Genomic DNA, 25,061 nt, shown 5'->3' with positions numbered 1-25,061 from the left:
ACAACAATCACTTGAATCAAGTGGGAGTTGATCTTCCAGATGAAATAGTGATAGTTTCTCCGAAGTCATTACCACCAAGCTGCTAGAGCTTCGTGATGAACTATAACATATCAAGGATAGAGATGATGATCCTTGAGGTATTCGCGTTGTTTGACATCGCGAAAGTAGAAATCAAGAAGGAGCATCAATTGTTGATGGTTGGTGAAACCACTAGTTTCAAGAAGGGCAAGGGAACAAAGGGATACTTCATGAAACGGCAAATCAGCTGCTGCACCAATGAAGAAACCCGAGGCTGAACCCAAACCCGAGACTAAGTGCTTCTGTAATAAGGGGAACAACCACTGGAGCAGGATTACCCTAGATACTTGGTAGATGAGAAGGCTGGCAAGGTCGATAGAAGTATATTGGATATACATTATGTTAATGTGTACTTTACTAGTACTCCTAGTAGCACCAGGGTATTAGATACCGGTTCGGTTGCTAAGTGTTAGTAACTCGAAATAAAAGGCTACGGAATAAACGGAGACTAGCTAAAGGTGAGATGACGATATATGTTGGAAGTGTTTCCAAGGTTGATATGATCAAGCATCGCACGCTCCCTCTACCACCGAGATTGGTGTTTGCGTTGAGCATAGACATGATTGGATTATGTCTATCGCAGTACGGTTATTCATTTAAGGAGAATAATGGTTACTCTGTTTATTTGAATAATACCTTCAATGGTCTTACACCTAAAATGAATCGTTTATTGAATCTCGATCGTAGTGATACACATTTTCATGCCAAAAGATATAAGATAGTAATGATAGTACCACTTACTTGTGGCACTGCCATGTAAGTCATAATGGTATAAAACGCATGAAGAAGCTCCATGTTGATGGATCTTTGGACTCACTCATTTTTGAAAAGTTTGAGACATGCGAACCATGTCTATTGGTATATATGCATGAAGAAACTCCATGCAAATGGACCGTTTGAACTCACTTGATTTTGAATCACTTGAGATATGCAAATCATACCACATGGACAAGATGACTGAAAAGCCTCACTTTCAGTAAAATGGAACAAGATAGCAACTTGTTGGAAGCAACACATTTTGATGTGTGCAGTCCAATGAGTGCTGAGGCATGCAGTGAATATCATTATGTTCTTACTTCACAGATGATTCGAGTAGATGTTGAGAATATTTACTTGATGAAACACAAGTCTGAATTATTGAATGGTTCAAGTAATTTCAGAGGGAAGTAGAAGATCATAGTGACAAGAAGATAAAATGTCTGTGATATGATCATAGAGATGAATATCTGAGTTACGAGTTTTGGCACACAATTAAGACATTGTGGAAATTGTTTCGCAATTAATACCGCCTGGAACACCATAGTGTGATGGTGTGTCCGAACATCATAGTTGCACCCTATTGGATATGATGCGTACCATGATGTCTCTTATCGAATTACCACTATCGTTCATGGGTTAGGCATTAGAGACAACCACATTCACTTTAAATAGGGCACCACGTAATTCCGTTGAGATGACACCGTATGAATTATGGTTTAGAGAAACCTAAGTTGTCGTTTCTTAAAGGTTTGGGGCTGCGACGCTTATGTGGAAAAGTTTCAGGATTAAGCTCGAACCCAAAGCGGATAAATTGCATCTTCATAGGACACCCAAAACAGTTGGGTATACCTCCTAATTCAGATCCGAAAGCAATATGGATTGTTTCTAGAATCGGGTCCTTTCTCGAGGAAAAGTTTCTCTCAAAAGAATTGAGTGGGAGGATGGTGGAGACTTGATGAGGTTATTGAACTGCCTCTTCAACTAGTGTGTGGCAGGGCACAGGAAGTTGTTCCTGTGGCACCTACACCAATTGAAGTGGAAGCTTATGATATTGATCATGAAACTTCGGATCAAGTCACTACCAAACCTCGTAGGACGACAAGGACACGTACTACTTCAGAGTAGTAAGGTGATCCTGTCTTGAAGGTCATGTTGCTAGACAACAATGAACCTACGAGCTATGGAGAAGCGATGGTGGGCCCGGATTCCGATAAATGGCTCGAGGCCATAAAATCCGAGAACGGATCCATGGACTTTGGTGGACTTGCCCGTTGATCGGCAAGCCATTAGGATAAATGGATTTTTAAGAAGAAGACGGACGTGGATGGTAATGTCACCATCCATGAAGCTCGACTTGTGGCAAAAAGTTTTTCACAAGTTCAAGGAGTTGACTACGATGAGATTTTCTCATCCGTAGCGATGCTTAAGTCCGTCGGAATCATGTTAGCATTAGCTGCATTTATGAAATCTGGCAGATGGATGTCAAAACGAGTTTCCTTACCAGTTTCTTAAGGAAAGGTTGTATGTAATACAATCAGAAAGGTTTTGTCGATCCTAAGGATGCTAAAAGGTATGCTAGCTCCAGCAATCCTTCTAAGGACTGGAGTGAGCATCTCGGAGTTGGAATGTATGCTTTGATGATGATCAAAGATTTTGGATTTATACAAAGTTTATGAGAAACTTGTATTTCCAAAGAAGTGAGTGGGAGCACTATAGAATTTCTGATGAGTATATGTTGTTGACATATTGTTGATCAGAAATGATGTAGAATTTCTAGAAAGCATATAGGGTTATTTGAAAGGTGTTTTTCAATAGAAAACCTGGATTAAGCTACTTGAGCATTAAGCATCAAGATCTATAAGGATAGATCAAAACGCTTAATGGTACTTTCAAATGAGCACATACCTTGACATGATCTTGAAGGTGTTCAAGATGAACCAGTCAAAGAAGGAGTTCTTGCCTGAGTTGTAAGGTACGAAGTTAAGACTTAAAGCTCGACCACGGCAGAATAGAGAGAAAGGACGAAGGTCGTCCCCTATGCTTAGACGTAGGCTCTACAGTATGCTATGTTGTGTACCGCACCGAAAGTGTGCCTTGCCATGAGTCAGTCAAGGGGTACAAGAGTGATCCATGAATGGATCATAGGACAGCGGTCAAAGTTATCCTTAGTAACTAGTGGACTAAGGAATTTTCTCGATTATGGAGGTGGTAAAAGAGTTCGTCGTAAAGGTTACGACGATGCAAGCTTAACACCTATCCGGATAGCTCTGAGTAGAGAGACTGGATACATATAATGGAGCAATAATTTAGAATAGCTCCAAGTAGAACAGTTGTTTGGAATAGCTCCAAATAGAGCGTGGTAGCTGCATCTAGGAGATGACATAGAGATTTGTAAAGCACACACGGATCTGAAAGGTTCAGACCCGTTGACTAAAACCTCTCTCACAAGCAACATGATGAAACATAAAACTCATTGAGTGTCAATCACATAGTGATGTGAACTAGACTACTGACTCTAGTAAACTCTTGGGTATTAGTCACATGGCGATGTGACCTGTGAGTGTTAATCACATGGCGATGTGAACTAGATTATTGACTCTAGTGCAAGTGGGAGACTGTTGGAAATATGCCCTAGAGGCAATAATAAAAGTATTATTATTATATTTCCTTGTTCATGATAATTGTCTTTTATTCATGCTATAACTGTATTATCCGGAAATCGTAATACACGTGTGAATACATATACCACAATATGTCCCTAGTGAGCCTCTAGTTGACTAGCTCGTTGTGATCAACAGATAGTCATGGTTTCCTGGCTATGGACATTGGATGTCGTTGATAACGGGATCACATCATTAGGAGAATGATGTGATGGACAAGACCCAATCCTAAGACTAGCACAAAGATCGTGTAGTTCGTTTGCTAGAGCTTTGCCAATGTCAAGTATCTCTTCCTTTTGACCATGAGATCGTGTAACTCCTGGATACCGTAGGAGTGCCTTGGGTGTATCAAACGTCACAACGTAACTGGGTGACTATAAAGGTGCACTACAGGTATCTCCGAAAGTATCTATTGTTTTATGCGGATCAAGACTGGGATTTGTCACTCCGTGTAAACGGAGAGGTATCTCTGGGCCCACTCGGTAGGACATCATCATATGCGCAATGTGACCAAGGAGTTGATCACGGGATGATGTGTTACGGAACGAGTAAAGTGACTTGCCGATAACGAGATTGAACAAGGTATTGGATACCGACGATCGAATCTCGGGCAAGTAAAATACCGCTAGACAAAGGGAATTGTATACGGGATTGATTAAGTCCTTGACATCGTGGTTCATCCGATGAGATCATCGTGGAACATGTGGGAGCCAACATGGGTATCCAGATCCCGCTGTTGGTTATTGACTGGAGAGCGTCTCGGTCATGTCTGCATGTCTCCCGAACCCGTAGGGTCTACACACTTAAGGTTCGATGACGCTAGGGTTATAAAGGAAGCTTGTATGTGGTTACCGAATGTTGTTCGGAGTCCCGGATGAGATCCCGGACGTCACGAGGAGTTCCGGAATGGTCCGGAGGTAAAGATTTATATATAGGAAGTCCTGTTTCGGCAATCGGGACAAGTTTCGGGGTCATCGGTATTGTACCGGGACCACCGGAAGGGTCCCGGGGGCCCACCGGGTGGGGCCACCTGCCCCGGGGGGCCACATGGGCTGTAGGGGGTGCGCCTTGGCCTACATGGGCCAAGGGCACCAGCCCCAAGAGGCCCATGCGCAAGGAAACTTGGAGAGGGAAGAGTCCTAAAGGGGGAAGGCACCTCCGAGGTGCCTTGGGGAGGATGGACTCCTCCCCATCCTTAGCCGCACCCCTTCCTTGCAGGAGGGGGCAAGGCTGCGCCCTCCCCCTCTCCCTTGGCCCTATATATAGTGGGGAAAAGGAGGAGCAATCATACCTAAGGCCTTTGGTTGCCTCCCTCTCCCTCCCGTGACACATCTCCTCTCCCGTAGGTGCTCGGCGAAGCCCTGCGGGATTGCCACGCTCCTCCACCACCACCACCACGCCGTTGTGCTGCTGTTGGATGGAGTCTTCCTCAACCTCTCCCTCTCTCCTTGCTGGATCAAGGCGTGGGAGACGTCACCGGGCTGTACGTGTGTTGAACGCGGAGGTGCTGTCCGTTCGGCACTTGATCATCGGTGATCTGAATCACGACGAGTACGACTCCATCAACCCCGTTCACTTGAACGCTTCCGCTTAGCGATCTACAAGGGTATGTAGATGCACTCTCCCTCCTACTCGTTGCTGGTCTCTCCATAGATAGATCTTGGTGTTTCGTAGGAAATTTTTTTGAATTTCTGCTACGTTCCCCAACAACCTAAGGTTTATCAATCCATGGGAGGCGTAGGATGAAAATTGTCTCTCTCAAGCAACCCTGCAACCAAATAACAAAGAGTCTCTTGTGTCCCCAACACACCCAATACAATGGTAAATTGTATAGGTGCACTAGTTCAGCGAAGAGATGGTGATACAAGTGGTATATGGATAATAGATAAAGGTTTTTGTAATCTGAAAATATAAAAACAGCAAGGTAACTAATGGTAAAAATGAGCGTAAACGGTATTGCAATGCTAGGAAACAAGGCCTAGGGTTCATACTTTCACTAGTGCAAGTTCTCTCAACAATAATAACATAATTGAATCACATAAATATCCCTCAACATGCAACAAAGAGTCACTCCAAAGTCATTAATAGCGGAGAACGAACGAAGAGATTATGGTAGGGTACGAAACCACCTCAAAGTTATTCTTTCCAATCAATCCGTTGGGCTATTCCTATAAGTGTCACAAATAGCCCTAGAGTTCGTACTAGAATAACACCTTAAGACACAAATCAACCAAAATCCTAATGTCACCTAGATACTCCAATATCACCTCAAGTATCCGGTATGATTATATGATATGCATCACACAATCTCAGATTCATCTATTCAACCAACACATAGAACCTCAAAGAGTGCCCCAAAGTTTCTACCGGAGAATCAAGACGAAAACGTGTGCCAACCCCTATGCATAAGTTCATGGGCGGAACCCGCAAGTTGGTCACCAAAACACACATCAAGTGAATCACGTGATATCCCTTTGTCACCACAGATACGCACGGCAAGACATACATCAAGTGTTCTCAAATCATTAAAGACTCAATCCGATAAGATAACTTCAAAGGGAAAACTCAATCCATTACAAGAGAGTAGAGGGGGAGAAGAAACATAAGATCCAACTATAATAGCAAAGCTCGCGATACATCAAGATCGTGCCAAATCAAGAACACGAGAGAGAGAGAGAGAGAGAGAGAGAGAGAGAGAGAGAGAGATCAAACACATAGCTACTGGTACATACCCTCAGCCCCGAGGGAGAACTACTCCCTCCTTGTCATGGAGAGCACCGGGATGATGAAGATGGCCACCGGAGAGGGATTCTCCCTTCGGCAGGGTGCCAGAACGGGTCTAGATTGGCTTTCGGTGGCTACGGAGGCTTCTGGCGGCGGAACTCCCGATCTATTCTCGTCTTCGATAATTTTAGGGTATATGGATATATATAGGCGGAAGAAATACATCAGGGGAGCCACGAGGGGCCCACGAGGGTGGAGGGCGCGCCCAGGGGGTGGGCGTGCCCCCCTGCCTCGTGCCTTCCTTGTTGCTTCCCTTACGTACACTCCAAGTCTTCTGGGTTGCTTCCATTCCAAAAATAAGTTTTGTGAAGTTTCAGGTCAATTGGACTCTATTTGATTTTCCTTTTCTGCGATACTCTAAAACAAGGAAAAAACAGAAACTGGCACTGGGCTCTGGGTTAATAGGTTAGTCCCAAAAATAATATAAAAGTGTATAATAAAGCCCATAAAACATCCAAGGTTGATAATATAATAACATGGAACAATCAAAAATTATAGATACGTTGGAGACGTATCAACACACATGGCACTTACAGCCTTTGGCTAAAGTGAAACTCGGGATTAAATCCATCTTAGTTGGTCGCGTCACACAACCGAAATTTATGTGACAAAGATGTGAATGCCAAACCTCAAATTCGTTCGCATTAGAATGAATTTGGTTCATGACTTTATTATAGAAATCCTCCAGGAAAAGGCGGAACAAACCACCACAATCATATCCTTTTCCAATAAATAGTCCATACCGAGATACGACTACTTTGTTAGACTCAAATAGTAACTTAAACCCTTCTTTACATAGAAGGGAGCCACTAACGAGATTCTTCTTTATGGCGGGGACATGCTGCACATTCTTCAGTTGCACGATCTTTCCCGAAGTAAATTTCAGATCTACCGTGCCAACACCATGACCAGAAGCATGCGAGCCATTCCCCATCAGGAAGGAACAATCTCGTGCGACCTGGTAGGAAGAAAACAAAGACACATCAGCACACACATGAATATTGGCCCCAGTGTCAACCCACCAATCGGTGGACTGACAAACTGAAAGTATGGTAAACAGATTACCATACCCAGATACCGCATCATTGTTGCTCAAAGTGACATTCACAGACTTGGAGTCCTGTGCTGGCTTCTTGTACTTGTTTGGGCACTTGTTTGCCCAATGTTCATCTGAACCACAAGTAAAGCAGCCATCTCTCATTTTGTCTTTCTTCTTACCCTTCTTTTTAAAGGTAGTATTCTGCTGGACAGAGTTCTTTCCCTTGAACTTGTGGAAGTTCTTCTGCACCACATTGGCGCTAGAAGAACCTCTGTCCCTTTCACGTGTGAGTCCTTTGCTCTCGAGTTCTGCTCAACACTGAGATGACCAATGACATCCTCAACAGAGAATTCACGTCTCAAGTGCTTGAGAGAAGTAGCAAAGTTTCTCCAACTAGGAGGGAGTTTTGCAATAATGCAACCCGTGACAAACTTGTCTGGTAACTCACACTTCAGGAGCTCCAGCTCCTTAGCAATGCACCGTATCTCATGAGCCTGGTCCAATACAGAATGGTTATCAACCATCCTGTAATCATGGAACTGCTCCATGGCATACAACTCACTGCCAGCATCAGTTGCGCCGAATTTGACTTCGAGTGCATCCCACAAGTTTTTAACAACCCCCATATGAATGTAGGCGTGAACCAACTTGTCTCCAATCACACTCAGAACTGCTCCAAGAAAGATTGTGGTTGCCTCCCTAAACGCCTTCTCCTGTTCAGGAGCAATCGTTTCTGTGAGGGACACACCACCAACCCAGAACACGTTCATCGCTGTGAGCCACAAGGTGGTCCTAGTCTGCCAACGCTTAAAATGCGTCCCGTTAAACTTTTCCGGTTTCAGAGTAGCAGCAAAGCCTTGAATCGAAAAGTGCCTAAAATAAGGTTTTTGGATTGTTGGAAATATTAGCACTTTTCCGATTAGACTTATCCACGAGTAAAAAGTAAGCATGGCATAAAAGGTATGCATCTCATAGCGATACCTAAGCATACTGGCACGTACAGAACATAGAATCGAACCTTCCATGAGCAGCACATATACGGCTAGTATAAGTACGAGTAAACGAGGGATGAACAGATCATACCCTCTGGTTGGCCAGGCCAACGCGGCGGCGGCGACAGCAGCCTCGGCGTCGTCCGTGGCCTTCTTCTTAGAGGCGGCGGCGTCGGCCATGGTGTCGATGCAGAGGATAGTGGAAGCAGAGACGAATGGAGTTAGAGGCAGATCGGGAGCAGTCGCAGGCACCTGGTCGTTGGGATGGGATCGCCGGAGGCAGCACAGAGTGAGGAGGCAGCACAGAGTGAGGAACAGTAGATGATGGCTAGTTCACGCGAGAGGGAGTGAGTAAATCGAACTATGTTACTTCACTGGCAAGAGCCTTCTTATATAGTCCGTAAGGGAGAAAGTCGTGGGCCTTGCCGAGGCCCATGACCGAGTCGACCCACTCCCGGCAAGGGTCGCACTCGCGTGTACCACTCCTCTTCACAAGCTCCCAATGGCAAGTGGTAAAGCAGCCCTTATGAAGGGGTCTCAACTCTCCTCAACTAGCAAGGTGGAACTAAACTTCCCACCACCTACCATCTCATACATGGGCCTCAAGATTAAACAGGGATTAGTGTCTTATATGGGCCTAAGCCCATCCATAATCCAACAATGCCAACTCGATCTTCTTTCATTTTGTTTAACTTTTTAGGGTAAAAGATTGTCGCTTTATTTTTGGGCACTGCTACGCGTCCTTCGGTCGATGTTTAGATTTTGGAAAATTTTATTCTAGGCCGGATGAAAACTCCCGAACGCAAGCCGCTTCCTGCGATGGACACGTGTCCTGTGACCCACCACCATCGCTTTTCTCCTATCAAGCCTTATCTTATCCTTTCGCATGAGCAGCTCTCCTCCGTTCTTTTTCCCCTTCCACTCCGTTCCTCACTCTGGCCTCTGGGAGAGGAGAGCTCCCATGGCGACGCCGGACGCCCCCACCTCGTCGTCGCTTTGAAGCGGAAGAACAACGGTGACCGCCGTCTGCTGTATCTCCGCCGCAGCAGGTCCGTCCCAGCATCAAAAGTCGACCGCCGCGAGCTTCATCGCAGCACTCCGCCGTTGTCGTAGCATTAGGCGTCGCTGCCGCATGCGCGTGGCGGTGTTGCAGCGGAGTGCTCGCCGGTGGTTCCTGTGCTGCGGCATAGTGCCCGCACGGAGGCCTGGAGCTCGGTGTTGCAAGGAAGCTTTTCACCCGCGGCGCCCGAAGCTGCGATGAGCACGCGGAGCTGCAACGAAGCTTCACCCACGCTGCACTGGAGCCTCACCAGCGAGCCCCAGGCTGTGATGCGGCGGGTGGTGTTGCAATGAAGCTTCACCGACGGCCTTGAGCTTCGATGCAGCGGGGAGGCGATGCAGTGTAGCATCGCCGGCATCGCCGGTGATGGCTACAATGAAACTTCACCGGCGCTGCATTGGACCTTCACCCGCGATCCCGGAGCTGTGATGCAGCGGGGTGGTGCTGCAATGGAGCTTCATCGGTGGCTGCAAATGGAGTTCATCGGCAGGCCTGAGGTGCCATGCAACGGGGTAGGCGGCTGCAATGGAGCTTCACCGGCGGCCTTGTGGTGAGATGCAGCGGGGTAGACGATGCAGTGTACCATCGCCGGCGCCGGCAATGGCTGCAATGAAACTTCACCGGAGCTGTAGTGTAGCTTCATATCGCCAGCCGCGGAAGGGGGGCCCCTGCCTTGAGCATGCGGCGTTGCGTCCCTACTTCGACGATGTGTCCCTGCTGCGACGCTACCGTTGCTCGCGTTGACCTGATCCAAGGGCTGTCAGAGGATGAATACAATGGCTTGTGACCCGACTGATTTCCGCAGGAAATCAGCCGGATGATTTGTACCAGCCGCCTTAGATTTTATCCGTCACCTCGACGGCCCTTGGATACCCGAGCTGATAGCCGTCCGATCAGGTGTCCGCGTCCCGCATGCCCACCCGTTATTTTCCACAACAAACGCTCTATTGCAGAAACAAGAAATTCTTGACTCGACCCCGAATGAGTTGCGCCCCGCATGGCGCCGTCGCCAACCCACCACAAAATCAGCCCCCGCCGGCGTGTAGGAGCTACTTTAGTTCCGAAACCTCCTCTTCTCCAATTTCCTGCAAGAAGAGCTTTGTTGCGAAACTTCCTCATCTCTAATTTCCTACAACAAGAGCTTTGTTGTGAAAAATCTTTTTTTTATTTTCTGCAACAAGACCCTTGTTGCAAAAATTGAAAAGACATCTCATGCCGCGCCTAATTTTCTGTAACAAGACCCTTGCTACAAAAATTGCAATAACATCTCCGGCCGCGTAGCGCAGTCTTCGCTGCCGCCGTTCCGCAACAACGTTGTTGTTGCAGAAACTTGGAGTGCGCGTGGACGTAAAAGTGTTGTGATGTGGCTGTGTCTAGTGTTGATGGTGCCAGGACGGTGGCCGCCTTGAAATGCGGGGGAATGGGAAGGGGTCTCCATTCCATACCTGCTGGAGTCGATGTCGGCCACTGCCGAACCTGTCGCCGTCGCCATCGTGTTGGATATGCCCCGGTCGCCGAACGCCGCGGCCTCCGCCGCCCTCCTAAATCCAGAAGCGTCGCCCTCCCAGAGACACGAGTCAACAGAGGCCAGTTGCACGAATGCTTATCCTGAAACAATAGCTCTGTTTCATAAAACGAAGGCGCGTGACGCGGAAAGCGGGGCCATTCTCATCTGTCTAATCAACAGGCGATCTAACGGACACGGAGCCGGCGGATGCGCGTGCGAGATCGGTCGGCTGAAGGAAAGCTTTTCCCTTTATTTTTTTATAAGACGCCAATATCTGGCGATGGTTCTCCAGGGAGGAAGGCTCTAGTGACCGATTCGTTCCCTGGATGGTCGATCGAATATTGTAATTCCATCTCTTAATAAAGAATGCTACTCCTTTCATCCGATAATATAAGATCGTTTTGCAAGCTGTTTTAGCTTATAAAATAATTTTGTATTACGAGACCGAGAGTTTAGCTCTTAATAATAAAATATGTCATCTTGTAAATAAAAATGTCACCTCTTAATATAAAAATGACATCTCTTATTATAAAAATGCCGTCTCTTGTGAAAAAGTATAAATGCCATCTCATAACAAAAAAATCATCTCTTAATTAAACAAATATGCCATCTCTTATAATAAATAAAAATGCCATGTGAGTTAGAAAGTTTATAAAACCGGGGTGAGACAGCACTAAAACCGATCAAAACCGTGACCAGAGATGAATCTTGTCCGGTTTCAGAAGTTAAGGATGCAAGTTGTCCGATTTTAAAGTTGAGGGACCAAATCTATGTTGGGAATCGTTGCATTGAAAAACAAAAAAAATCTACGCACATGCAATGATCTATCCACGGAGATGCATAGCAACGAGGAGACATCGTTCGGTATACTACTAATACTTGCAGCACGAAGAAACTGTGGGAGGTGATGACTGCTTATGTGATCATGCACAATATGGTCGTAGAAGATGAGCGCCTGAAACGTCTTTATGATAAAGGGTTTCAGTTTCAGGGTGAGAATGTTGTGCCTGAGCATGGAGGAACGGCAAGGTTTGAACAGTTCGTCCAATTTCATCATAACTTGCGTGATTAAAAAATTCACATACAACTGCAAAATGATTTGATTGAGTATATATGGACTCATGTTGCCGCAAAAAAATATGGACTCATGTTGGCAACAAATATTTTATTTTTTATTCGGCTTGCAAACCTATGCTATTTATTTGGTTTGTGGACTATATGATTTGAGTGTGAAATATTTGTGCTATTTGTTGCAAAAAGGCGGGTAACCGGTCACGCCGGCATATATGGGTCGGCGCGTTTGGCGCACTGTCGACCTAAATCTTAAACAGGACGGGTGCCGAGCGGGCGATCGAACCAAACAAACAAAAAAGCGGACAAAAACACCATTTATTTAGATCGGCGTGTTTGGAGTCGCTCTCTAAACATAGTACAATATTTGGTTCTCTGCGAGAGCCATTTCCACGTTCCGAGTAGAGCTGCTCCATTGGTTTGGCCGTAGCGTCTAGCGCGCCTGCTACCGTCACCTAGCTGACCCCTGTGCCCCGTGCTCCGGCGACACGTTGGCGTACCAGATAGGCCCGTCACCGTCACCACCACCGCATCCTCGCCGCACATCGCCTCCCAGCACGACCCTCAAAGCAGCGGGGACGGCGCCGCCGCCCGCAGCAAGCAAGCGGTTCGAGGGTTTTAGACGCGACATCCTTTTTCTCCGCCCGCAAAAGAGAAAGAGGGGAAGACCGAGAGAGGAGAAGGAAGGCTTCCAGAAGGAGAAGATCGGCGGCGACGAGAGGGAGAAGGGGGGACTCGAGCTGGTTCTTCTCCGGGGAGGGAGAGGGAGAGGGAAGCGAGGCCTGGCCAACTGCCGCGGCTTGGGGTCGAGGAGGGAGAGGGGAAGGAGGAGGCCGGGTTGGTGCTGGCGCTGGTGCTCGCCTAGGGTTTGGAAGCTTCGGCTGCTTCGGAGGCGTCAAGGTACCTATCTATCCCTCTCTCTCGCTCTCGCTCTCGCTCGCTCGCTCCCTCTCCCGTATATAATCATGCGACCTCACTAGAACAAAAAAAAAGTCGTCTAAAAGACTCACCGGAACAGAAAGGAACCGGGGTTTTCCTCGATTTTGTTGTGATTCGGAGGTGCAGGATTGAGGGCGTCGGGGATGGCCTAACTTTATGTCCAGGCGTTTGATGGATTTATGCCTGATTTCGCTGCCAAGCTCTTGCCTTTTAGGTGCAAATTAGGCGCTTTCGCTTTGGAATTGCTGTGTGGTTGGGCTGCAAGCATGTAATCCATTGCTTTAGGCTTCTCGTTTACAAATCATTTCCATTCGCCCCAAGATATAATGCCACATTTTGCATCTTCGAGAGATTCAGAGACCTGGTACCTTAGCATGTTTGGGCAGTCTTCTTGTATGCTGTTATTATTCTGTCATTCATAGTTTCCTAATATGAAACAGTAACTTTGGAAATCATTTGCTTCAACAGAACTTATTCTGTTGCCTGTTGAATATGCCAAATCGGTAAATCCAGTTGGTCCTGAATGAACTTGCTAATATAGTCAATTGATAAACACTAAATATTCATTTTCCCCCTTTCATATGGTTCCTTGCAGTGTAATGGCCACACAGAGTGCTGTTCGGTTGATTGGAGGGGCAGGGGCTGGTGGCTGGACTAAGGATTTCGGAGCATTCGACTCTCCACTGGGAAATCTTCCAGGAGAAGGGCTGGGGTTTGTGGAGAATGGCAGTGGGATTTATGGGGGCTGGGGGGAATCTGTCCCAAATCGAAGTGGAAGCGCACCTCCTAGCATGGAGGGATCTCTGGCTGCTCTTGGTAATCTTATAGGTCAGCGGAGTGGAAACTTCGACACCAGTTTAGGTAACTTGGACAATGTGACTGGCAGTTCCACGGCTGAGGAGCAGTTACGTGCTGATCCTGCATACTTTGACTATTATGGTTCCAAGGTGAATTTGAACCCAAGGCTTCCTCCTCCACTAATCTCAAGGGAGAGCCGCCGCTTCATGAACCGAGTTGGCAAGGTTAAAGAATGGAGAGTGGTTTCCCAAGATGACAGCAATAAAGGCTCCTTATTTATACCTCGATCTACTCTATCAACTCACAAGGAAGAACCGGAAGATGATAAGTCTCCAAGGTTGGATTCAAGTTCTGCAGATGATGAACAGATGAATCTTGTGGATTTTGTGCAGGTGAGTGTTCCACGTAGACCACAAGTCTCTCTTGCCTCCTTTCCATTTTTCTGATCGATTATGTGCCACTCAGGGATGCTTGGTCTCTGTACCTGCTTGAACTAGTAATAATAACTGTGTTGGATCAAAGTATTAATGCAATTGCTTTCCTATATTAAGATGCCATCAAGTTTATTGCAAGAAGTTGCAAATGAGCTACCCTGTGCTTATATCAATATCAGCCAATCTTTCAACTCCAATTTGAAGGAAAATCAGCACTCCTTTCTTAGAAATGGTTGGCTTTTGTTTGGATAGTTAAAGTATTCGTTGGTTGCGCTAATCTAGTCATCTTGCTGCATATCTTGTAAATATACCAAAACAAGGATGATTGGGCAGAAAATATGGTGGCACTGAAAATATCTTTGGAACGCCTGTTAGTTGCACTTGCATAATAAAAAGGGCAGCCCCAGTGCATGTAGCTCCCGCTTGCGCAGGGTCTGGGGAAGGGTCCGACCACTTTGGGTCTATTGTACGCAGCCTTTCCCTACATTTCTGTAAGAGGCTGTTTCCAGGACTTGAACCCGTGACCTCATGGTCACAAGGCAGCAGCTTTACCACTGCGCCAAGGCTCCCCTTCTGCACTTGCATAATACTGAGTTTTTTTTTGCATAGATGCACAATTAATGGTCATGTTTAGTTACATTTTTTCCATGCTGCACATGCAAATGAATGTTGACATTACATTAATATTTTAATTTTATGTCCAAGCATGTTACAGTTGATCATCTCATTATCTGTTCATATTTTCCCTAGGAGAGCTTCCAGCAGAACCCCGATTCGTTGTATGATAACTCTTCACATCTATCAAGCAGCAGTATTGGTGATGGCGTAGCTGTCCATTCTAATATTGACTCATCAAGGAATTTGCCACATGATGTTGTCAAGCCATCAGGGTTAAATTCGTGGACACCTGTACCTTTGGCCAGTGTACTGAGAAGTACACTTAGCAACAATCTTTCATCTACATCTGTTCCCAGTTCATCATGTTCTGATAATAACCCTAGTGTACAAATTTCTGAGCAACAGCAAGAAAAGCAGAGCATAGACATGAAGCCTGGAAATGATGTGCCTGTCAGTGGGGCAGTTGTTACTAAACTTGATGTTGTGGACTCTAGCATGAAGAATTTGAAGTTAAGTTTGGATAGCCCGACTACGTCACAAGTTAAGCAGCAGTGGCAGGGCAATTTCTTGCAGCAGTATGGCTTCTCACCTCTAGTCCAAGGCGACCATATGCCAATGACTCCTCATGGAGCACATCTGCCCCATGTTCCTTTTGTTGACAACGTGTCTCATACTCAGCTAAAACTACCCACTGGTGACATGCAGCAACTTTTACCTCAACTTGGTATGCCAACACCCTTTTATACACCGAATTCTTTTGGAAGCCCATATTATCAGAATTTGCATCCAGCCAGTGTATTGGCAAATCCTTATGTGACTGCTGGGTATGCTTTGGGTGGTTCAGGTTTCCCACCCGTTATGACTAGCTATTCTCCCCAGAGTTCTGCTGCGACACCTCTCGACAGTCCTATGACTCCAAGCTTTAGTGGTAGGCCATCTGGTTTTCCTTCAGCAGGGAATCTTACTGCAGGAACCGAGTTTGTTCAGCCATATAAAATGTATGGGCAACTCGGGGTTCCCATGCAGCCAACTATTCCCGACCCGAACTTTTTTCAGTTCTTTCAGCATCCCTCTTTTCCACAGTATGCTAGTGGAAATCAATACAATACATTGGCTCCAAGGGGTAGTGTTTTTGGAAATGTTGCTGATAATTTTGATCCACGTAAGTTATTTCCTCAAGCTCAATATCCATCTGATCAGAGGCTTCAACTTCCAAAAACTGGAATTTTTAATTCTCCTACAACCCTAAGAGGAGGAACTGTTCCAAATTATCATGGCATTTCACCCTATGTTGGAGCGCCATTGACTTATCCAACAAGCCCAGTGTTTCAGGGGCAACCTTTCTCTGGAATTTCCCCCTCTGGTAGAAATGATTCTGCGAGGTTTCAGTCCGCCTCAAGAAGTATGACTGCTGTTTCTGGGTTTCAAGGGCAGCGAGAAAGGGAGAAATTTGATAACCCGAAGGCATGCACTTTCCTGGAAGAACTGAAGTCCAACAGAGCACGTAGGGTTGAGCTATCTGATATCACAGGTCGCATAGTAGATTTCAGGTTAGTTGTGTTGTGTTGATTATTTATCATTCTAATTTGATATGCATTTTAGCATATTTATCATTCTATTAGGCATGCATCTCAGCATATGTATCACTCTAACTTCTAACTAAGCATATATACACCAATACCAGTTTTGGTCGCTAATGCGTGATGTGCTCTTGACCTCAGCGCTGACCAACATGGTAGCCGTTTCATCCAGCAGAAATTGGAAAACTGCAGTGCTGAAGAGAAGGCAGCCGTGTTTGCAGAAGTTCTTCCTCATGCTTCATCTTTAATGACTGATGTGTTCGGGAATTATGTGATCCAAAAGGTATGCTCCGGTTATCTGTTATGTGGAGCAAATTGTCTGCATCACTTTGTCGCACATGGTAACTGCTGGTTGTACAAAAAAGTGACATGTAATCTCTGCAGTTTTTTGAACATGGAACTCCTGAGCAAAGAAGGGATCTTGCCGCCAAGCTTGCTGGTCATGTTGTACCTTTGAGCCTTCAGATGTATGGATGCCGAGTAATTCAAAAGGTACTCTTACTCTTTAACATTTGCCTGTTTTTAGTCCAGCCCGATCTCGTTCTGTGTTAATTGTAAAGATATGGGTCTATGAGTATGCACCTTGTTCGTCTATTATGTATCTAGTTTCCCCCATGTATTTATAGCATTTTTTGGGGTTTACTTGGGATGTTCACTTAAAAGTTATAAAGCTGTTTATCTCAAGAATTAGCTACTGAGTTTATCATACATTCTGGATGGTACCCTTGTATGCATGAACAAGTGGCATGGCTGCATTTTGTTTGCAATGGATAACTAGGTTAGCTAAGCTTAACACATGTAGGTTGGTGTAACCTAGATTTTGTGTCTGGCAACTAACCTGATTAGCCCAAATTACTCTTTGGCTAGCTTAGGTTTGTTCGCTTGGATAACTGTAGAAAAAAGAAGGTTGGTGGTTAATTATGGTAGGTTAGCTTATTCCACCATTTCAGTGTGTTGACATAATCATGGGTTGTTTATGGGCCAAGGCTGATATGACAGCTCCAAGGCAGGCAACATCATATGCCTTGAAAATACAATAGTGACAATTGCTATATTAGAGATAAGGATTTGTCAGAACTAGGGTTGAGAGTTTGAGTTTGGTTCCAACTTGTGGATTAAGAGTGTACCCTTTGAGATTAAGCTACCTCACTAGATCATCTGACATGTAACATCAGTTAAATATGGTGTCCAGTCAGATAAAACTTCTGATTTCAGGGATAATGTGCAAAGAGAGGTAAATGCAATTTTGTAAAGAAAATCTCATCAAGTTATCACCAGCTTGTAGAAAGCTTTGAAGAGAGCTAGAGTAATCAGGAAATTAAGAGAAATGGGTTGAAGTATACCTGTAGTTGGCAGTACGTGAGAACATTATATTTTTCTGCTTGCAATCAGTATGATTGGAAAATTTACTTAGGAAATTCAAAATAACAAGTAGAAATTAGTGTGTAATCTGCTATGTAAATTAGTGTGTAACCTGGCAGTTACATGTTGGCACGGTATAGGAATTCTGGATGCAACCAGCATACGCCATAGTATCTGATGTGTCCTGCAGTTATTATTAATTTTTGCTTGTTTAATTCTCTTCTATAATATGCAGGCTCTGGAAGTTATGGAACTTGACCAGAAAATAGATCTGGTCCGCGAGCTTGATGGAAATATTATGCGATGTGTTCGTGACCAAAATGGGAATCATGTTATACAGAAGTGCATAGAGTGTGTCCCCACAGAACATATTGGTTTTGTAGTATCTGCTTTTCGGGGACAAGTTGCTAGCCTTTCAATGCATCCATATGGTTGCCGTGTTATTCAGGTGGGTTCAGACTCCAGAATAATGCTTGATACGAATTTGCTACTTGATCCTGTCACACTGACTTTCTTTCTCCCTTCAATCCATACACTTGTCTGCAGAGAGTTTTGGAGCATTGTGGTGGTGATTCACGAGGTCAGTGCATAATAGATGAAATATTGCAGTCCGCTTGCATCCTCGCACAAGACCAGTATGGCAACTATGTCACACAGGTGAAATTATTTGCAATTTGATTCCATATCTTTTGCCAAATTCTAAAAAGTGCCCAGTAGTTGTTGATTTATAAACTGACTGAGTGGCTGTAGTAAACACAAAATACATCGCCAGTTATGACCTGCCTTTGGTTCATTTGTCGCAAAAGAATATGCTATGGAGTTCTATGATACCAGATGATGTGAGTGAAGTGCCCTTGGCTACTTTACGTCATAATATATCAGCTTATTTCTTTTTTCCGTCTCTTTTGCAGCATGTTGTGGAAAAAGGAAAAAGTCATGAAAGGGCTCAAATTATCAGTAAGTTGGCTGGGCAGGTTGTCACCATGAGCCAAAATAAATTTGCATCAAATGTGATAGAGAAGTGTTTCCAACATGGAGATATTGCGGAACGAGATCTTCTAATCAGAGAGATTGTGGAGCAGACTGACGGAAATGATACCTTGCTGGTATGTATGATAATTTGACACTTTAACGCAATGTTTCCATCCCTTTTGTTTCCCTCCTTTTTTGGCTGATAAATTTGAAGGCAGTAATGCTCCGCGGTACAAGTCTTAAGTCTGAAGTAGGCAGTATTATCCCATGTGGAATCAGATAATGACAATTTAGCAGTGAGAGTTACATTTCCAAGCCTGACTGAGGAATCCTGTATCTTTGTACCGTCTATTGTTACTGATTCCGTTGATTCTAGATTCTAAGCTTGTTCACTATTAAATTCCTGTGAGTTCATTTGCTAACCACTTGCTATGCAATTAGGCAATGATGAAGGATCAGTATGCTAATTATGTTGTTCAGAAGATACTTGAAACATGCAACGATGAGCAGCGGGAACTTCTGGTCAGCCGTGTAAAGGGTCACTTGCAAGCACTGAGGAAGTACACCTATGGCAAACATACCGCGAGCCGAGTCGAGCAGCTTTGCGGTGAAGGTGAGCCTCTTGAACTAGCGATACTTCACGATGAATCAGTTAATCTTCCCAGTGCTTTGCTTCAGCTCCAGTGTTTTGAAGTGTCTTAATTAATCCTATAATAATCCTTCCAGGAGATGCCGAGTGCGACTCCTAGGCATTGGAGGCGCCTCAACCCCCGCCAAATTCATCAGCAAGGAAGAAAGCATAACTTGGAACCGCGGTGCTTCAAAGTGCTAACAAAACATGGAACTCCAGCAAGGAAGATTGTACATACGTGACTTTGCTTAGGCAGTGTAGGGAGGTGCTAGGCACAAGGTTTATTCTGTGCGCACCAGTGTATCTATGTTAGAGTGTGGATATGTTAGGGTGTGCTTATCCACACTGTACTAGTAGTTGGTAGCCGTGTGCAAAATATGTATAGTTCCAGTGGTTTGGCTTGTATGTGTGATACATGTGTGTATCTTGACTGCTTGGTAATGTAATGGCTTGGTTGCTTGCTTAAATCTCCAGTTGTGTGGTAAAACATCATCCATTCACTGGATTGAATGAGAAGAAAATGGCCTGTGATTTATTGCAGATTACAGTAATTGGTAGTAGTAACAAGAACCTTCATGCAAAAATATTATTCCACGCTGAAGTTTGACTGTGTGGCAATCCATGGCGTGCGTGCTGTAGGCTGTAACAACTTCAGTTGGCCTCAAACCCTTCGATATTGCCGCTCTCCCGCCGTACCCGGCCGCTGCTCCTCGTCCGGCCCATGCTCTTGCCGCCGGCTTCAGCGTCGCCCATCTCCTCGAACACCCGCCTCACCATGCTCTCGACGACGTCCACCTGCAGGAGCTCCCGCCTCCCGCCGGCCACCGCCTTCTCGTTCGCCTTCACGAACCCGGCGTACGCGCCGCGCACGGCCTTGGTCACCGCGGCCTTGATCTGCGCCCGGAGGTCGCCGTCCGGGATCTTGTACTCCGCCCCGTGCTTCCTCACCCTCTCCTCCAGCACGCCGGCGAACGCCGCCGCCTTCTCCCGCGCCTCGTCGGCCGGCCACGCCTTGCCGCCGCTGCCGCCGAGGAGCCGGACCAGCGGGCTCCACGCCACGTCCTGGTACTCCCACGCCGCCTCCTCGGCCGAGGTCTTGTACCGCCGCTTCATGGGTTCCTCGCCGATCAGCTTCGACAGGTCGCTGCCCCGGGTGCGCATGTATATGTACCAGTAGGCGTTCATGGCCATGACGTGCCCCGCCACCGCGTCCGCGCTCACCTTGCGCGCCGCCTCCACGTGCCGGTGCAGCGCCTCCAGCACGTTCGACGCCGCCTCCGCGAGCGCCGCGCGGCCTCCCCCGCTCCCCGCTTCGCCTCCGTCCTCATCGCCGTCGTCGCCGCCGCCGCCGCGCTCGCGCTCCGCTCGCAGCGCGGTGTCCATGAGCCCGCGGTAGTCGTCGGACGCGAGGCACTTCAGATAGTTCACGGCGTAGCGGACGATCTTGGGCACGTGCACGGCGTCGTTCCCGGCGCCGGCGCCGGCGATGTAGTGCGTCTCAACGCGGAGGCCGAACTCGTAGAACACGCCGGCCGCGGCGCGCGCGAGGGCGCGCTCCACCTCGCTCGCTCGCTCGCGGATGGCGACCAGCGTTGCCGACTCGCCGGAGAAGAGCGCGTCGAGGCGCTCCCTCTCCCGTGCCACCGCGTCGAACATGTCCAGCAGCTTGAACAGCCTCTGCGGCTCCCGCTCGGCCGCGACCACGCCGTCGGCGAAGCGGAAGAACGCGGCCACGATGCGCGCGGCGATCTTGGCGAAGCACTCGGGCCAGACCGCCGGCGGGAGGTGCGCGAGCACCCGCGCGCACAGACGGCGCTCCGCCGTGAGCACGGAGGCGATGGCCACGTGGAAGTGCGGGCTCCACAGCGCCATGGAGGACTCCAGCGCCTCCCACTCCATGCCGTCGATGGCCTCGGCCGTGTAAGCCTTGAGGTACGCCGGGTCCAGCCGCATCATCGCCTTGGCCGCTCTCCTGTACCTCGCCTTCACGTAGATGTCGACGCAGATGTCCAGGCAGTCGTTGCCGGCCAGCGTCTTGGCCATCCTCGCGGCGGCGTCCACCTCGCCGTCCGTGCCGAGTTCATACTCGTCCATTTCTCCCACGGCGCCGGCATCGTCCTCGGGCGCGGCGTGCTTGAGCCTGAGCAGGACCGCCTCGAAGAGATCCTGGAGGCCGAGCAGCGCCTCGTCGAGCGGGCCCTCGAAGCGCATCGCCTCCGCCTCCGTCTCGTACACGGCGCGCAGCGCGGAGGCCGCCTCGGTGAGCCGCCGCACCCGACCGCGGCCGGCGGCTTTGGTGGTGGTGCGGCCAAGGAACCCCACCGCCTCCTCGACCCTCCGGACGGCCTCGTCCCCTCGCGCCACCACGTCCTCGATGGCGTCGCGCATCTGGTCCACGCGGTCGACGAAGGCGACGGCGCTCTCGGTGTCGGCCGGGTTCTCCGGGAGCTGCGCGGCCTCCTCGGCGAGGGAAGACACCCGGCGCAGAGCCGCGAGGAGTGGCTCGGCGGGGGCGACGGCGCGGTCGATGCGCGCGCGCAGTGCACGCGCCGCCACGGCCTTGGACTGGAGGTTGGAGGAGGACGGCGAAGAGGCGCTGGACAGGAGGTCAGTGAGGCGGTCGCCGGCCTCGTCGATGGCAGCTTCCGCCCCGGCAGCGTCGGAAAGCGCGGAGACGATGGCGGCTCGCGAGGCACGAAGCTTTGCAAGGACGGTGTCGTCCATGCCAGCGCCGGTCACCGGGGCGGTGGTGGGGCACATGGCCGGCCGGCCGGCTTGTAAGTACGTGCGGGCGTGCGTATTGGTATGTGCTGCACATTGCTGGCGCCAAGTATTATATGCCCGCCACGAGAAAGCTGGACCGCGTGATCGCGGATGGACGGTCAGAGCAAGGCCTGAGTCTTCTTAGCCTTTTGTGCTGTGGAGTGTGGCCAAATGGCCATCTTTGGAGATCGCTCCTTCTCGTGTCTCACTCCTCACAAGCGGCACGATGCATCAGACAACAATCATATTGTCACTGCATGACCTTCGTGGCATTCTTCTTCTGATAACAAAATGTTTTGCTGAGTCTCAATCAACTGGGAATTCTTAAGTCTCGGTCTATCAATTCCGAACATGCAATTTTAGTTTAGTGAAAGCGCAAGTTGCACTTCTATATCATTCCCGAAAACAAAAAGGTTGCACTTCTATATCGAGAGAATTAAGAAGATCTCGGCCCACCGATACCTAGACAGATCATTTGTTTGAAATAATACAATCACACCATAATTGTGTTGTAATTGGGTAAACAGAAAATTATCATGTTCGAGAATGTGAAGTAAACAATACTTCCTCCGTAAACTAATATAAGAGCGTTTAGATCACTACGATTTAAACGCTCTTATATTAGTTACGGAGGAAGTAATTCTCAGGAAGAAACACACCACATGGTGCATTTAGAGTGCACCCAAATGTCGAGATCACTCGCACCACATTATTGCCAATGAAAATTCGCCTTTTGATTATTGAGGGAATTTCACTACAAATCAAAGTGATCCCATCTTTTTAAGGAATACCCAGGAATTAGACAAATCCAGGTTAGCGAAATTAAATTAACTAATGCTTCTAATAGCAACCTTTTTTCAGGGGACTAATAACCATTTTATCTTTTTTAGTAAACTGTGCATATCATTAATCAACAATTAGAATACATGTACAAACATACGCGACAACAAGTAAAGAAACTAGGAGTTGACAAATGTCCTGAAAACTATGCAAAGAGGATCCAAGGCATGAAAGAACACACGGAGGTCCACAAGGATTCATGCACACACCGAAACTAACAGTTGCAATCAAAATCCAACGCCACTGAGGCGCTAGTCGGAGAAGAAGCAAAATTTCCACCATCGCACAATCTAGGGAAACACCATCGCCATAATGGCTTTCTGAGTCGATGACACCATTGCACATCACATGTCGCTATGGCACGTCGAATGGGGAACATCCCCATGCTAAGCTAGACCCGAATCCACCACATCCCATTGATGTAGTTGGGGAAGAGTGCCAAATCCACAATTTGTCGTCCCATGAATCCCGCTTTAGGAAATCCATCTCGTCCCAGTGACTGTGCATAAACCCGTCATTATTCTTGATAGGGTGGCAAACGTGGCCGGAAGTACCAGATGGGAGATCACACGAGGAAGTTACCTAGGCTCGGGCCTCCAGGAAGGAGCAACACCCTACGTCCTGCTTTTGGTATGTATTTATGTTGGAGTACCTCGTGCGGGGGTTACAATGGAGGATGAAGTATGAGACTACTGAGAGTGTGATTCTACATATGTAGATACCTTCCCTAGCCCCCACCTTATATAGATGATGGGGGCTAGGGTTTTACAGGAGATTGATCCGATCTAACCCACCGCCATCTTGGCTTGCTTGCCAAGATGATCCTTGTGGTTTATCCGGGGGATTCCTCCTGTGGTTAGGTCTTCGCAGAGCTTCGTGGGCCCTGAGATGTGCCTGCTGCCAGGCTTCCCACCAAGTGGCCACCCCCTGTGTATTACACCGCCAGTAGCCCCTGAGCATGTTTTGGGTTGAAGCGCCTCGATCTCTTAGAGCCCAAGCGGGCTCCCCATATCCTTGTTGCTTGCTTTCGTGAGTCCGACTTCGGGGAGGTCTTCGGGCCTGCATGTTGCGTGTCCTAGTGGTGCTTGCAAGTCTTCATCCCCGAGCCCCACGGGTTCACAGCTTCTCGTTGCATCACGGTTCGGGAAGGTCTTCGGGCCTGCGCGTCACGATTCCCTCATCTTGTGGCTTCCGGGGTCGTTCCTGTATCAGAGGAGAGCTAAAACCCGAGCCCTCAATTGGGCCGTTGACAAGGCTCATGCCTGGCATGCCAAGTGACGGTGCATAAACCCATCAGTACCCCCGTAGGGCAGCGACCATGGTCTGAAGTACCTAATCGGAGATCACACGAGGAAGTTACTCAGACTCTATCCTCCGGGAAAGAGTATCATTGTACCTCCTGCTTTTGGTTTGTATTCACGGTGGAGTACCTCATGCGAGAGTATGATTATACGAATATAGATGGCAATGGCTATCCCTAGCCCCACCTTATATAGATGACAAGGGCTAGGGTTTTATAGGAGATCGATCCGATCTAAGCTGCCGCCATCTTGGCTTGCTCGCCAAGATGACCCTTGTCGTTTATCCGAGCTCCGAGGATTCCTCTTGTGGTTAGGTCTTCGTCGAGATTAATGGGCCCCAAGACGGGCCTGCTGCCGGACTCCGGTGGCCACCCGTAGTGTATTACACCGTCACCCAGCCTCTGACACCACTACAGAAAACAACAACTGCCGGAGAGGAAAAGAAGACCCAATCTCATCACCCTGACTAGGCAGTGAGAGGATGAGGCCATCGGCTTCTCAACGCCGTCATTGAGAACGTCGTCATGGTGAGGAGGACACCGAGGCAACTTTACTCGACACGGCGCCGTTCTCATCCTTCTGGCGGCATCACACAAAAGACTAACTCCACCTATGAAAAAAACACAGGAAAGAAACAAGACACCCTCCTCCACCCGCCGTTGCAGTAGCGAGCAGAGGAGGAGGAAACCACGGCCTTGCCGGCTTTCACCAAAAGGAGAAACTGTGTGCCCCACGATCGCCCTTTTTTCCTGGAGAGGAAGACGGGTACGGACAACTGTCAGGCGAGTAACCACTTTATCTAAGATAACTGTCAAGTGCAATAATCGTACACCTATGAAGGGGTTACATTTTTTTTACCTAACTTTCCCTCGC

The 25,061-nt window shown here is 47.7% G+C and overlaps 1 protein-coding gene across 1 annotated transcript; it reads left to right on the top strand.

The window, feature by feature from the left end:
- Positions 1-12,585: 12,585 nt before the first annotated feature.
- LOC119330626 (pumilio homolog 5-like) lies at positions 12,586-19,753 on the top strand. The gene is made up of 10 exons (XM_037603746.1): positions 12,586-12,850; positions 13,485-14,079; positions 14,872-16,289; positions 16,461-16,602; positions 16,704-16,811; positions 17,917-18,129; positions 18,228-18,338; positions 18,593-18,787; positions 19,095-19,266; positions 19,380-19,753. Exons 2-10 carry the CDS (start codon positions 13,489-13,491, stop codon positions 19,400-19,402), a joined length of 2,973 nt encoding a protein of 990 aa, XP_037459643.1. The 5' UTR covers positions 12,586-12,850; positions 13,485-13,488; the 3' UTR covers positions 19,403-19,753.
- Positions 19,754-25,061: the final 5,308 nt, after the last annotated feature.

Source organism: Triticum dicoccoides, chromosome 7A (assembly GCF_002162155.2).
Source record: "Triticum dicoccoides isolate Atlit2015 ecotype Zavitan chromosome 7A, WEW_v2.0, whole genome shotgun sequence".
NCBI lineage: Eukaryota > Viridiplantae > Streptophyta > Magnoliopsida > Poales > Poaceae > Triticum > Triticum dicoccoides.
This window is presented reverse-complemented; position numbering and strand designations above follow the sequence as displayed.

What these genes read in the sequence shown, in the direction of transcription:
- LOC119330626 (XM_037603746.1), top strand. Translation starts at nt 13,489, where the DNA reads ATGGCCACACAGAGTGCTGTTCGGTTGATTGGAGGGGCAGGGGCTGGT. An exon ending in GATGCCGAGTAATTCAAAAG is followed by an intron (nt 16,812 to 17,916) that starts GTACTCTTACTC and finishes TATAATATGCAG; the next exon opens with GCTCTGGAAGTTATGGAACT. An exon ending in CGAGCAGCTTTGCGGTGAAG is followed by an intron (nt 19,267 to 19,379) that starts GTGAGCCTCTTG and finishes TAATCCTTCCAG; the next exon opens with GAGATGCCGAGTGCGACTCC.